The sequence below is a fragment of the Cryptomeria japonica genome, chromosome 11, assembly GCF_030272615.1.
Source record: "Cryptomeria japonica chromosome 11, Sugi_1.0, whole genome shotgun sequence".
In the NCBI taxonomy this organism is placed as follows: Eukaryota; Viridiplantae; Streptophyta; class Pinopsida; order Cupressales; family Cupressaceae; genus Cryptomeria; species Cryptomeria japonica.
Genome location: NC_081415.1, coordinates 515,789,418 through 515,804,531, shown reverse-complemented (window position 1 = coordinate 515,804,531; position 15,114 = coordinate 515,789,418). Strand labels below are relative to the sequence as shown.

The window sequence follows — 15,114 nt, the reverse complement described above, 5'->3', positions numbered from 1 at the left end:
TGGTTGATGTTGGTGCCCATATGGGGTGGGATATTCCAACACTTGAGAACATCAAAATCCTCCTTATTATTACAATAATGCAGCCCCCTGGCCATTACATTCTCTACACAATTATTTTTTATCTTGGCCCACATGACTTCAGAGGTGTTAATATTATTCCTGAATATTTTATTATTCCTCTCTTTCCATATCCCCCAAAGGATATGGGCAAATGAAAACTTTTATAGATTTCTTATGATGAGGTTATTGGTAGAGTATTGCTAGCTTCTGAAATAATCCTGAATCTCCTCAGGGAAGACCCAATTCAACACCCACATTTGAAAAAACATCCCCCAAATAGGAAGAACAAAAGGACAGTGTATAAAGATATGGTTCACAGATTCCTCATTATTATGACAATGATAGCATTTGTTAGGGATAAAAAAGCCCCTCTTTCTCAAATTATCAGTAGTAAGAATATTATTTTGCAAAAGGATCAACAAAAGGATATAAATTTTAGGAATCAAACCTAGATACCAAGCCTTAGCCCAGCAAGGAGTATGGTCTTGGGATTGATCCAACAAAAGGACAGAAGAAGAGATTGAATAAGTCCCTAAAGATGTCCCTCTCCACACCATGTGGTCTTCCCTTCTGGTATTTAAGATACCATTGTTGATCATTAAGTTTACTTGCTTTAGTTTGGGATCAATAGAGCTGAGATCCACCTACTTTTGATCTTTCCAGTAATCAGATACTTTAGCAATGAGCTTCTCCTTACAATTTTGGATGAGTATTTGAGAGGAATTCTTATTAAGAGGGGCTCCATCTATCCAAGCATCATCCCAAAAGTCCACTTTCCTGCCATCAGCTATGGCCCAGACATTGCCTAAACTACCAATACCTTTAGCCTGGATAACACTATTCCAAATGAAAGAGCCACTTGGTATCTAATCAGAGACTAGGAAATATTCAATGTTGGGTACCTCCCATAAGTACTTAGCCTTCCAGATATCATTTCATTCTCCTTTTCCTTGATAAGTTCTACAGACTTTTTTGGCAAGAAGAGTTTTGTTCAAGGTTCTGATATTCCTTAAGCCCAGACCCCCCTTCCTTTTGGGTTTACACATATTATCCCAAGCTATGAGAGCCATTCTCTTCTTCTCTTCGACCCCATACCAAAGGAAGGATTTTTGAATTTTCTCAATAGCTTCAGTAAATTTACCAGGGATTTTGAAGAGGCTTAAAGCATACACCGGCAGAATTTGGAGAGAAGATTTTAAAAGCTAGATTTTTCCATCTTGACTAAGAAGGGGTTAGTATCAATGTTGTTGGGTATTGTTTCTTCTCTTTTAGGTTCACCATGGTGGATTTCTTCATGGTTGATTCTTCTTCACTCGTACCTCCTTTCTTATGTGATGATGAGGTTGTTCTTGTTGGTGTTTCTATCTTGTCATTATGTTCGAGATGACACTTCTATGCATGTTGTAGTGCTAGTAAGACATGATTTGTTGTGTCTTTATTGTTTTAGTCGTTGTGTCTCAAAAAATAAAGTTATTCTATCATGTTTTTCCTTGGTCCTTCGTGCGAGGCATTACATATGTTTTCTATATTTTTAAAAATTTACCAAAATAACTATAGTATTTTACTAATTTGAGTCTACAAATACTAAAATTTTCATAAGGCCTCATATGAATAGAAACTCCAAAGGATTGAATGGGGCAAGGAAGGATGGCATTACTAGACAAGAAAAAATACTCTACTTCTAAATTGAAACCTACAACTCAATCTTGAACAAAAATTCTATTCAATGGGGTTAGGAAAGTGGACTAGTCATTATATTGTATAAGATAAGATATTTTGAAATGAAATTTAAAAATAAAATAGAAAAAAAATATTAGAGGCATGAATATTTGACATATAAACAAACAACTAATCAATTTTATATTCGTGACATGTGAGAAGCATTCATAACTTGAGATTAGATCAATAAAAAGTCATGTTCCATAGAGTGTCAAGCATGGATTAAACAAGTGCAATTCATAAATACACCATCTATTATAAATCATAATGAAATCAAAGTTATATTATTTTTAAAATCTTACAATAAAATTGGTTACTCTTTTTTTTTAATTTTGATACTAAAAAAAATAGATACAATTGTTGACATTACTTAATTTCCATCTTTTGACAAGCTTGTGCAAAAGTTGGATATTATAATAAAAGCATAAATCTCCTATTATAAATAAAATATACAATCATCACCTTTATCCATTGCTATTGGATTCTAATCCTTCATATGACTTGATCCATTAAGCTCAAACAATGAAATAAATAGATCCATGATCAAAATCTAGAAAAAATAGTATAACAAAATGAGGAAGCATATCTATGTCACCATCTCAAAACTTATAATCTATTAGACTCCAATAAAGAAAATTCCCTTCTCTTGTATAATGTCCCTTGAGATTCAATGAAACTTAAAAATAATAATTATAAGTCAATTAATCTGTATGATTGAATGGAGAAAAAACAACGTTTGAGAATTTTAATTTCTACCTATTGCCCAAAAGCCTCCTTTAATTATGTTGACATAGCCAAACACATATTTTATTATTTTAGTGCTCGAAATTGAAGGGCAAGATTTTATTTAATATTATATGGGTTTTTATATATAATGATGAATATGGAATCTACATGTAAATCATGGGCTTTCCTTTTCTCATACTAGCAGCAGATTATGACTTGCTTGCTCCTTGAATGAGGCCACAACTATTGAACTTAGTATTATATTCTTCTTATGTTGAAAAGTATACAAGTTGAGTATCAACATGAACAAATTGAAATTCCAAAGCAGATAATGTCCATACCCTACCTTAGAAAAACTTAATTTTGATAGTATCTTTCATGTATTGTGGAATGGAAAAGAAGTCATGACAAAAGGTATAGTAGGTAACGACCAAGGCAATTTCCCTTCTAGACCATGAGATCCTCATTGTGAAATCTTCAAACTGTAATTGACTTTATTAACCATTTAGCATTATACCAAGGAGAGCTCAGCCCATAGCCATATTTGAGAAAGCGGAGGAAATATTAATGAATATTAATAGCAAAATAACCACTCTATGAAAGAAGTTGGGTTGGCTTGAATTTCAAATCACAATACATTGAAGGCAAAATTGTTTTGTGAAAGTTTGAGAATCAAATTTATAAATTCATAGTTATTTGTTTGATTATTTTTTGAGCTTTAGTGATTGTGGGATATGTACACAATATATTTGTTAAAATATTATATAAATTAATATGGTAACTATAATTATCACATCCATATAAAGAAAAATAATTATGTAAATTTTATCATCTATTTTCTATATTTATTAATAAGATTTTGTATAACTTGTATTTTGTACATAACATATAAAGTCAAATTTGTCATAACATTGTATTAATATTGTTGACTTTTTATAAACTTTTTTCATTTTCTTTTTGCATGTGCCTATTATGAATTGAATTTAATTCTAATTTGACTTGATTATTGATTCACACAATAATTATCAATCTCTTTTTAGTCTATATAGAAGATAGGAATATGAATAGATGTTCAATACGAGTTTTGGACTTTTTTAGAAAGTCATATTATAAAATTAAAATGTTTAATTATTACCTTATAATTTAAAATTAATTTTCTTTTAAATGAACAAGTTAAAGAGACTACATTGAACACATATACTCATTCTCACTTTTCACATGAACTAAAAAAGTCCAAATCTTTTATATAATAACCTTGAACAAGAGAGGCATAGTGTCAAGTTCCTGTCGAAAGTGTAATGTCTTTGATGTTGATGAAAGTATGGGTAGAGTGGTTAAATTAAATTAATTAATTTGTTGGACGTATCAAAACTTATAAACAAAAATTATTCACACCATAGAATATTCTTCTATGATGCTTCTATGTTTTTTCTAGAGAAAGGGAACAATACAATCAGCAACATAGTTAATATATTATCAGTGACTTTGATAAAATAAAAATAAGCGATGATCATTTATTCAAAGTTTTGTGGAATAAACAATTTTATTTTCATTCTATAGTTTTCCTCCTTGCTTAATAAATCTGTTTAAATTTTTTTTAAAGTGGAATGAAATAATCTATCTAATAATATGACATTAGTGATTAAAAATTATCTAAGTGTCAAAATTTATAAACTAACTAATTAACCTAATATTGATTTGATTAACTGGTTTGATTGACTAATTAGATTGATTGATTAATTTTTTTAGATTTATTTATTTTTATTTCAATTCTTGTTTCGTAGATGGAAATAATTTATATCTGCAATCAAATTGAATGTTTGTATGCCCTTGTGAGATGAAGGATATATTCAAAGAAAATAAATAGGCTCTTGAAGTACAATGGAGCGAGCTCTTTTTTACAAGATCTTGAAAATATGTGAAGCCATCTGAAAGATCCAAAGAAAGAAAATATGTCAAGCCAGAATGGATATGTTAGTCTAAATCCAGACTAGATACTGAACAAGGATAAAAAAAACAACCTAAAATAATAAACGACAGTGTATTAGAATTATTTGAGTAAAAATCAACAAGATATTACTAAAGCGAGTAGAATCATTAAAAGAAAACCTAACTTGAGGCAATTCATCCAGAAGTCTTAGCATATCGTATAAATAAGATGTGACATGTAGCTTTGAGATGATTGCCATATGAAAAATATAAATCAGTTGTATACAAAATTTCACCGTAGTAGTTAATGGCTAGTAGAACAGTTGATAGTTCTAAAGAACTAGGTTCAAAGACTAATACCAAAATCGGGGCTATAGCCCAGTCATCTAGAAATTTGTATTCTGACCCTTAACAACTAAGGGTAGGTCCCCATGCAGCCTCTTAGCTTATTTTGGCTAGCAGTTGCTGCTCCAATTTTTGTGCAACAATTTGTGGAGCTAGTGGTCCCATGCACAAAAAAATTGTGCTTATTTTTAAGCAACCCTCTTAAATGACACTTTTAAATGAAAATTTTAATTATATTTTTTACATATAAAATTTAGAAGCAAAATTTAAGGTAAATAAAAAGGAAAAGAAAAGAAATTGGTGAAGGCATGAGTCATTTTTTTTAATAAGCAACTGCTGCTTATTTCCAGCCCATCCTTTTTTTTCCATCTTATTTTTTATTATTAAGTAGTAGCTTCAAAAATAGGAAAATATTCCAAATTTTCCTTTCCCTCTAATTAAAAAATAGCATGGGAAAACTTTGACTACTTAAAAATAAAAGAAAATAGACTTAAGCAATTGTATGGGGACACAGGGTAAAAGAAACTCAAGCCTTATGTATATGCGATCCAGCTACAAGCAAATAAAAGAAATGTTATTAATCAACATGCTACAGAAATTCTGGCTATTGGCCAACCTACGAGGTGTTTGGGTTCAAGCAACATGTAAATAAACTAAAATAATTAGCAACTTGCTATGGAAATTTCAGCACAATCCAGCCTATCAAGTGTTTGGGTTCCAACCCCTAGTAAATAAAATGAAACCAATTAGAACTTGCTTCTGCACTTCTGGCTATACTCTAACCCACTAGGTATTTGGGTTCCAGCTCCAAGTAAATAAAATGAAACTAATTGCCAACATGAAATGTTGGCTACAGACTAGCCTACTAGGCAGCCCAAAGTAAATAGAAGCAAACTAGTTATCAACTTGTTGTTTTCGTTCCGACTATAGCCCAACCTACTAAGTATTCCAATTACAACCCCAAGTAAATATAAAGAAATTAATTAGCAACTTGTTACATACATTTTGGTTGCAACATAGCTTTCTATATATTTGGATTCTTACTTGCAATGGAGCCACAACATAACCTACTATGTACTTGGGTTCCAACCACAGGGAAAATAGAAAATTGATTACTAATTTTTTATTTATTTTTTCATAAACATTTCATGTAGCAACAATGCTAAATTATCAAGATTTAACTTTAGCATGAAATTGAATGTTCACTTACTTTTTTTTTGAGATGGCTTCATTTGTAGGAATTAATGAATTCACAATACTGAGAAATTGTGTTTGATTACCACATAAATAATTGCTTGAAACTTTTCCTACTATGGGTATACTATGATAGAGTCACTTCCTCTAAATTTTTGTTTGCACTATTTGATTGAGCTGCTTGCTTATCTAGATTTCTTTTTTCATTTATTTTCCCAGTGAATCATATTGACCAAGCTAATTGCATGGAATATTTTGGACTAGTCGCCATGTCACATCATTAAAGTCCACATTTTGTGGTAACTTCACATGGAAAAAAGATAATGCATCTGTCACATTTTAATAAAAATCTCTCAATGCTAAAAAAATATTAGCAAAATATGTATTTTTCTATGAACATTAAAACCATTAGAGGATGGATAAAATACCTAGAACTTGTGTCGAGATGCTGGGTAACGTTGAATTCCATTGCTCCCATTTCCATCACTTAGAATACCAAAGTTCAGTAAGTTTGAGCATTAAATTGTATGCTAAATTTAGGTGTTCTATGGAAGCAAGGATGAAAGGATTGATAATATTAAAAACCAGCAACAAGGTTAGAATAATAGTCAGGGCATCTGATAAAGAACAATAGTAGGAATCCTAAATATTGGAAACCTTACATTTTTAAGAAAACTTAGTTTTTTTAATCTTTGCAAGACGCTTTAAAAGATCCTTTTCTTTTTCTATTAATACAGATTGTGGTGTTGATAAGTTCTGGATAACATCAGTACAAAAATGCATACAAGATCCAAATACATGGAATAAGTATTATCTATTGTAGACAATAGTTCCAGAATCATATCAACACCAAAACTTCACATAAAAACTGTAGGTTGAAAAGGCCTAAAATACTTAAATTGAAATGCACAAAAGTATGTGAGCACAAAATCATTTGTAGCAAAAGACAGAAAGAGTTAAATGGAAAAAATGCATGTTGTGAAAGTCCATAATTAGTATTCAGATCCCTACACAATGATTTAACACAATATTATATTTTTGAAACTCTAAAGAGCTTTAATCAAATAGGAGAAAAGTATGTCAACAGAAAATTGCATTGAGAGAAAACATAGAATAGTTAAATTGAAAACATGCATGTTATATTGAGTATCCTACAAAAATTGCATATAAGCATTAAACACAAAATTTGATATCATGAAAGCCTGAAATATTTATGGAAGTATTCCAACAAAACTCCAAACACATTTTCCATTGTACTGTAAACTAAAATTAAAAATTCTTGTTCCTCTTTAAGCCATCTTTCAAAAACTCTCAGAGAATCTAAAAAGAATTAAAAATTGTAAGTGACTACTTTTACATACGATTTGCTCTTTTGATTTAGATTTACATTTAGAACTGATTCATATTACATGCAAATTCAATATTTTGATCTAATTTACATTCAAAGTTAATTGATGGGTACTCTAAAACTAATTCAGTAAAAAAGTCTTCTCTACTTTGTATGCTTCTTGATGTCTATATTCTAGTTTGAAAAGGGCTAGCATTTAGTTGACACGAAGGATATATCGATAAATGAACCTGAGTGGGATTGAAAATCTCAATGCAAATTTAGGTTTTGACTATGAATTTTTGGATTAAAACTATGCCGACCTCATGAAACGTGGCTGCAAAATGAATTCTGCAAGTAGGGGAGAGGACCCAATAGTTGAGCACCCTAACTTCGTGCTTTTCAAAATCTTACGTGGAAATTTCAAATCACTCCCAAATTTTTACAGTAGCTTACTTGGCAAGTCCCCTTCTTATAGCTAAGGTTTCAAGGCCACATCATCAAGTATGGTGACACATCAGCATGCTTTTTGCCAAGGTGTCCAAAACAACCCAAAAAAAAGAGACCAATAGGCATGCAAAAGAGGCCACAATACTTGTGCAACTGATGTGGCATCACATGATTGGTTACTTTTTCACAACTAATGGTACATTTCCTAACAATAATAACTTTAAAGTCACAACTATTGATGCATAAACATACACAAAATTATATTTTATGTTTCAAACAATAGTTTTTATTTTTACTATTATTGGAGCAAAATTTAGAAACAACGCTCACAATAATTCATACATGCTCAACTACTAGTGCTCTTCCCCTAATAAATCATGAAGAAAGTAGAAGAATCCACATACCAGGTATGGATGTCGTGGCCAAATACAAAAACTCTGTATCACCGGGAAGTATTAAGTAGGAATTTATAAAGCGTTCTCCATGGAAATTGCCAGACATTAAGCGATGTTTTTCTAATTCAATATCGGTTGATGTTTGATTGGCTTATATAAAGCATAGCAACATAAAAAAGATGGAATTTGAGCAATAGCTAGATGAGAAGACCAAGGCTAGAGAAACTGGTGCCATTTGAAAACTCTTGCAGAAGGTAGTTTCATATTCATCCAGCGATCCGTTTTTCAATATAATGTGTCATAGATTGAGGTTTTCAAATGTTAGGCCGGACTTCACAATAATCGCTAAGAAGATTTTTGACCATCATTTTTTAGGGAAAAGTTTTGACTGGGGAAACATTTTGGGAGGCGAAGAAATTTTGGAAAAATTTAATGCTTGGGATACAATTTTTTTGCGGAAAATGACATTGTGAGGCATATATCTATGTCGTAGAATTGGTTGTGTGTTAATTTGTGAAAGAGTAAGTTCTTAACCTACATTTTGGGTCAGAAAGTAGTTTATTTTGCACTTGCAAAAAAAGCAAATAAAGGGAAATATGAGGCAAAATATCTGGGATTTCGAAACTAAATACTTGCCTCTGTCAAGATGGGTTTTTAGCGAGGGAAAGATCAAAGCCTTATATGCGCTCACCCGCATTCTATTGCTATTACAATAACAATTTTGAAGAAAATAGCAGATGCGAGAATTGGGGTCTGGGGTCTGGATTTTGGGGCAAAGCTTGGAGAACAATTTCACGACATTGTCAGTTATTTTACCTTGATACAGAATCTCTTGTTGATACAATGCCTCTATCAAATAATGCCTATTTTGTTGCATAAAATTTAAAATAAAAATCAACCACCACTGAGTATACAGGTTAAAACGAACACCAAACTACGCCTGGCCCTTTGTTTGTTACCTGACAGAAATTTTTTCTTCAAACGTTGCTTATAAAAATTGTCGCCAAGGATATATATAGCAACTGCTAGAAACAAACATGAAATACTTTAGCACATATATTCAGAGACAGTGATCATCTTAGCTTCAAAAATAAAACAGAAATTTAGAAACAAAATTTCAGAGATAAACAAAGAAGTCCATACCTGAGCAATCCTTTCCGAAGCTCAAAATACTTACTAATGCTCGTTGTTGAGTAGCAGAATGATACAAATGAAAATTAGGTTTCTCAACGTCAAAAATGAATTAAACTCGGCACAAAGCATTCAATAAGCTTTGAATGCAGAAGATTTTGCAGATTTTGGGAGGACTAGCATTCATTGCATATGTTCTCGTGATGCAATGCCAAACGCGCCAATTGTCAATAATAAATGCAACTGATACAATGAAAGAATACGAAGTTTCAAAAATTTATTAAATTTTTCAAATAAATCAATAATTATAATTTCATCAATGACTGTTACTCCTGTTAGCTAATAGGAAAACAGATAAATATATATTTTTAAATTAATTAAACTATACAACTTCATATGATTTTTTAATAATACTCAAAGCCAATTGGTCAATGGAACACAACAAATGCATCAGATAAGTATCCGGCAGGAACTAATAAAATATTGATAAGACTACTATCAATTAAGATATTATACTTAAATACCACACTTTATAAACAGGCAAGCTTAGTTTGACCTAAAACTAGCCGCCTGACCTAAAACTAGCCGCCTGTCACAAAGTAAACGATGATGACATACATGTGCCATCAATGGAATTTTTCACCTACAGAAACGGAGAAGAGGAAGAAAGATGGAGTTCAATGGGAATCGGGGTTGCAAGTAACAAACAGACACAAATCTTGCGCCACTGTCATTACAATTAGCAGCACGGCAGCCACGGAACCAGCAAGCAGCCATGGCTTGGAAAAATAAGCACTAACGAACTCACTCCAGAGCTTCTTGTACTTTCTTCTCGCGTACTTTTGCAACCCTATTCTGACGTCATCAATCACTTTGCAGCCCTTGACATGGGCAATCCCTTTACCAGAATTGAAAAGATTAGCCAGTTGTTGGTTTCCTCCAATGAAATTATTAATCACCTCTGCGTTTCTGAGCACTGCAACATCCTCCTCGTTGTCTATCAGCTCTTCAATAAGCAACGCAAACTGAGTTATTGGTTTCGTACCGTACCCCCTAACGCCCACTTCCATGGCAATGACGCTACGCATGATGGAACATAACTCCAGCGTCACCTTGAATTGTGGTAAATACAACGTTGATGTTTTCTCATCGAACCTTATCGATCGAATGGCTGAAGAATAGTCGAGCGATCTTGTTGAATCTTGCCCGACTGCCCTTTTTGTATCTTTAATGAGCACTGCCTTGATCTTCACTCCTCCATGCACGAGTTCCGATGCTGTTGGGAGGTTCAGGTAGACCATATCCACAGTGTTGGAAGGGATCTTATTCGAGGAGGAAGAAAACACACAAGGATTACACAGACGTCCACAAATGGCTTTCATTGAATCAACGCATTTCCCAAAGTAGGCCTGCCTGTGATTTTGAGACGAAGGCGGCAAGTCTAGCAGTTCAGCATCGGCGAAGGAGCTAAAATCGCTGCCCACCATTGACCGGTAGACTACTTCGAGAACATGTTCCTTACAATACATGTCGTAAGAAACCCTAGGTTTCCACATAAAAAGCTCATGTCTAGCCGCTCTCCAAAGCAGCATATTCATTAAGTTTTCTACCTTTTGTTTTGCAGCTTCAGAAGAACCCATCTGGAATTCAAGGAGATCTTTCAAAATCCAGAGAGGTATTTGGTTTTCAAATAGAAGTATATCACTCATTAGTCTTTCTCTCATGGGATTTTGAACATCGGCATCAAACACAGCATCATATTTCCACTTGAATGCACTCACTTCTTCTTCATAAAAACATTGGACATACTCCAATTGACATCCTTGGGTTTCATATGAATGCTGCGCATTCCTGTTAACTTTTATATAATTAACAATAAATTCATAAACAAAACATGCATCCCTGGCGACCATCCATGCTAGTTCTATAGAAGTAAGGGGAATATGGTCACCATAGAAATTCCTTATCTTCTTCTCCTTAAACAGTATGTGCTGTTCAACAATTGATTTCATAGAAACGTTTGGAAAACTCCTCTGGATCCTCTTTTGCATCCTTCGAACTGCCTCAGATTTAGACTTCTCCATGCCTTGCAGCTCCTTCTTCCCATAATGAAAAGGGCCAATGGAAACAAGATGTGGACTGTACAAACTATCTTTGGAGTATGGTGGTAGCCTGGGCACTCGGTAGATCCGACCAGAGCTTACATTGGGTATCTCCTCTTCATTCATTGTGAGATCATACCCCACTTGAATTACACAGCTGCTATCACTGCAGCTCTGAGGGTTGCCCGATTTGATCTCAACAATTACCATGCCTGTTCATTTAGATTTTTCAGTTATAGGAGCTCACTTATGAAATAAATTACATACATATATGCGTGGAGATTGAATGAAATACTTAAAAAAAGCCGTCCATCAAATATTGTAACGTCTCCAATTTTTCTTTGCACTCTTTTCTCTTTCATTGACCAGATTCTTCTCGTCTAATACTCTCAGTCAAAGTTTTCATTCTTGGAAAAAGAGCAAATTACGTATGCCTATTGCGGGTAGCTGTAAAGAATTTCAGGTAGCTGAAAAGGCTACCATTCTCTTGATTGACCAGATTTTTCTTGTCCAACACTCTCAGTCACACGTTTCTATTGCTGGAATGAATAACAAAGAAAAAAAACACGTGTAATGTATCTTCCAGTAGGTATTGTCATGGATTTAGCAAAGCCTTGCATCTTCTTGTTAAGACTTTTAAATCAGCGTGAGAAAATAATTATTCATTCGCATGGTTTAAGTTACAATAGTCTAATAATAATAATGAAAAGTGATTACATTAATAGAAATCCTAATTTTTTAAAATTTAAATCGAAGGCATATCCTTATTTGAAAGGAACAGAACTAACTTTGCCGTCAATGGTTGGTATCATAGGAAAATGGTGCAAGACGATTCAAATGATTTGAGTCGTCGATTGCTGGAAGTTTTGGCTAACTGGAACTCTGTCTTGGTGCCCACGAGATTTCCCATTGCCTAGCCTGGCAAGAACACTTTATTTCCCGTCTTCTGCTTCTTTAAGGGCAATGTGACCAAGATTATGAATTTTTCTATTTGCTGCATGTGACGGTTGGCTTGGGCAGGTTGTTTGCTTCCTCTTTGTTCGAGTTTAATTTACCTCGCAAGACGTCTATCGGATTTGTCTGGTGACAGGGTTATCAGGTGTTCTTACCACCTCCAATAGATTGTCTTGCCTTAGCTCGTCTCAGGGCTGAGAAACAGAGATAGCACTGAATTAAAATTAAAAAACAAAAAAATCCCTCCCGGTTCCCAACGCTAGAATTTAACTACGACGTAGTCAATTTTATTTACTGCTCCAGCCGGTAGCCGGGGATCGGTTCTGACGGCCCCGGCTATTCTAACTCCAAAACAGATCTTTCGTTAGTGACAGGTTAGTCAATTGCAGCCGTTAATTGCAAAATCAACAGTATAAAACGCTAGTCAATCCACACTGTCTTTTTGAAACCAGAATAGACACGTGCAGTTCTGACTGCCCATCCGGTTTCATTTCCCTACTACTGACATGCGTTAGGCCAATGGTACCTTCCATTGCCGGTGGACGTAAGTCAAGGTCGGCAGGTTCCTTTCCAAATTTGGCTGGACATAACTGGCGTAAAATTATCTGACTGCTGTTGGAGGAGCCGCCAGATTTGCTGGTGGGATAGCGATTGCTTTCCATCATCGCTGTTCCATTGATTGAATTTATATTTTTCTATTCATTCTTTATTTTCAGTCCAACGCTACACGCGGACGGTTTTGATACGTTGATGTTTAGAACGTTGTTTTGCACACATAATAATTATTCAACGCAACTATTTCAGGATGTCCATTTTGTCCATATTTTGCAACCATAGCACCGTCTCCTTTGACGACCTATGCCCTCCATATTTTTGAGACATGCCTACCGACGACTTTAACAATTACAAATACGTTTGAATGGAATCTCATACTCTGTTTCATGATTTTATAAGAGTTTTAATTTTTTTCCTTGACGATTTTTAAATTTAAGTAAATTATTTTTTTAATTATTATTATTTTTATTTTTATTTTTTTTAAAGCGACCATTTAAATCAAAGAAATCCAATAGGAAAAATATAAATATTTTAATAAATTATTTGAACTCACAAACTTCTTTAGTAAAGTGTTTGATGAATTTACAAATACACAAATATAAATTTAATGTATAACTTTTGATTGAGATTTTTTTTTTTTTTTTTTGGATCTAACCACATTGTCAATAATAATAATGAGCAAAATTTAACTTGACATATTTTTGTTTCTCAAGTGGAAACATATTTTAGGTCAATGAAATTTGTACTATTGTTTCAAATAATTTTATATAATTGATTTTTTTTAAAGTATATCTACACATTGCAATAATTTAAGAAGTTTGTTTATGAACCCATATTGTAAGTTTCAAATATTTCTAAGTTATCTTAAGACACTCTATATATTTGATTCAAATACTAACCCATAAATTTATCACATTTTACAACTTCACCCTATTTCTACATAACAATTAACATGTAACACACCTAAACAATTTAATTCGTGTACATATTTATTTTTAATTGACAAACCCACTACATTTCTTAACAACATGGACGCTACTATGCATGTCAACATTGATATATTATAATCACCCTTGCACTAAGTAGAATGTACATATTTAGACATAAGTAAGTAATATGTTATCCAAAAATAGATCTTAATTTAAACTCCCAATCAAATTGAATTTAATCTAAATGTAATTGCAGTAGATCATTTTATAATACACTTATAATATGTTTTGTGTTCTTTGCAACAATTAAGTCAATTTATGCTCATTTGATTCTTATAACCATAATTATATAATTACAATTAAATAAAACCACATTCATCAAATGACCAACAAGGTGGCTAATTATGGTGGTTTGATAGTTTATTGTGTCATGAAATTCTATGTTATTCAATTGATATACGTTTGTATATACTTTCTCCTCTGTAAATTAATTATTTTCAAGGTGTTTATTATTTGATAAGGATGAGTGATTATTTTAAATTAATGGCTTAAAGTTTGAAAAACTGAAGCAGCACAATTACAACTATTTAATTTGTTGATGCATACTCCTCCTTGCTAGTTATACATGCAAAGTGTGAAGAACTTTAAGAAGAATGGTGTAATGTTGTTGGAAATGTATTTGGTATTTTATTTCATATCAAAAAGATACATTAAACATCTTGGTGTCCAACCTAGTACATTATTGGCCATGAAAAGATGGCCTCAATGCATTAGTACATAGAGGAAATGGAGTAAGTTATCTATCAAAATTTTTATTGTCCAATGAAAGATTGTATAGATTTCACACATACTTTGTTCTCTATTATATATTCATTGCTAGCCTCTATTAGACATATGATCCTTGAATTTTTCCCACAAATTTTCCTTTCACATACTAAGGTGGCTTTCAGGAGAAAGGTGAAAAAAATATGAGATAAACTATTTACTTTTTAATGTTGTGAATTACAACTGCACATGATATTAATAGCAGATAGAAGTCATTATATATTTCATTAAAGTATTTAGTGTTTTTCTTTTAAGTTGGCAAGAAAGGATCTTTAAGGTTTTGAAAATAATAAAAACATGTTTTGTATAGAACTATGGTATTAAATGTGATCAAATGTGAAGAGAAGGAAATTGTCAGACCCCACCTTTAGATGCAAATTAATTATTTATGTTTTGAAGCTACTTTGAGTTGGGTTAGTTGATTCAAATGATTCAGACAATTATTTTATGATAAGACCTTCATTATGATTATG

General features: G+C 32.7%; 1 protein-coding gene across 1 annotated transcript; it reads right to left on the bottom strand.

Annotated features, from left to right (window-relative positions):
• Nucleotides 1–9,953: 9,953 nt before the first annotated feature.
• LOC131860280 (UPF0481 protein At3g47200-like) lies at nucleotides 9,954–11,588 on the bottom strand. The gene has a single exon (XM_059214665.1). The coding sequence runs from the start codon at nucleotides 11,586–11,588 to the stop codon at nucleotides 9,954–9,956; it is 1,635 nt and encodes a 544-aa protein (XP_059070648.1).
• Between the last annotated feature and the right edge of the window lie 3,526 nt (nucleotides 11,589–15,114).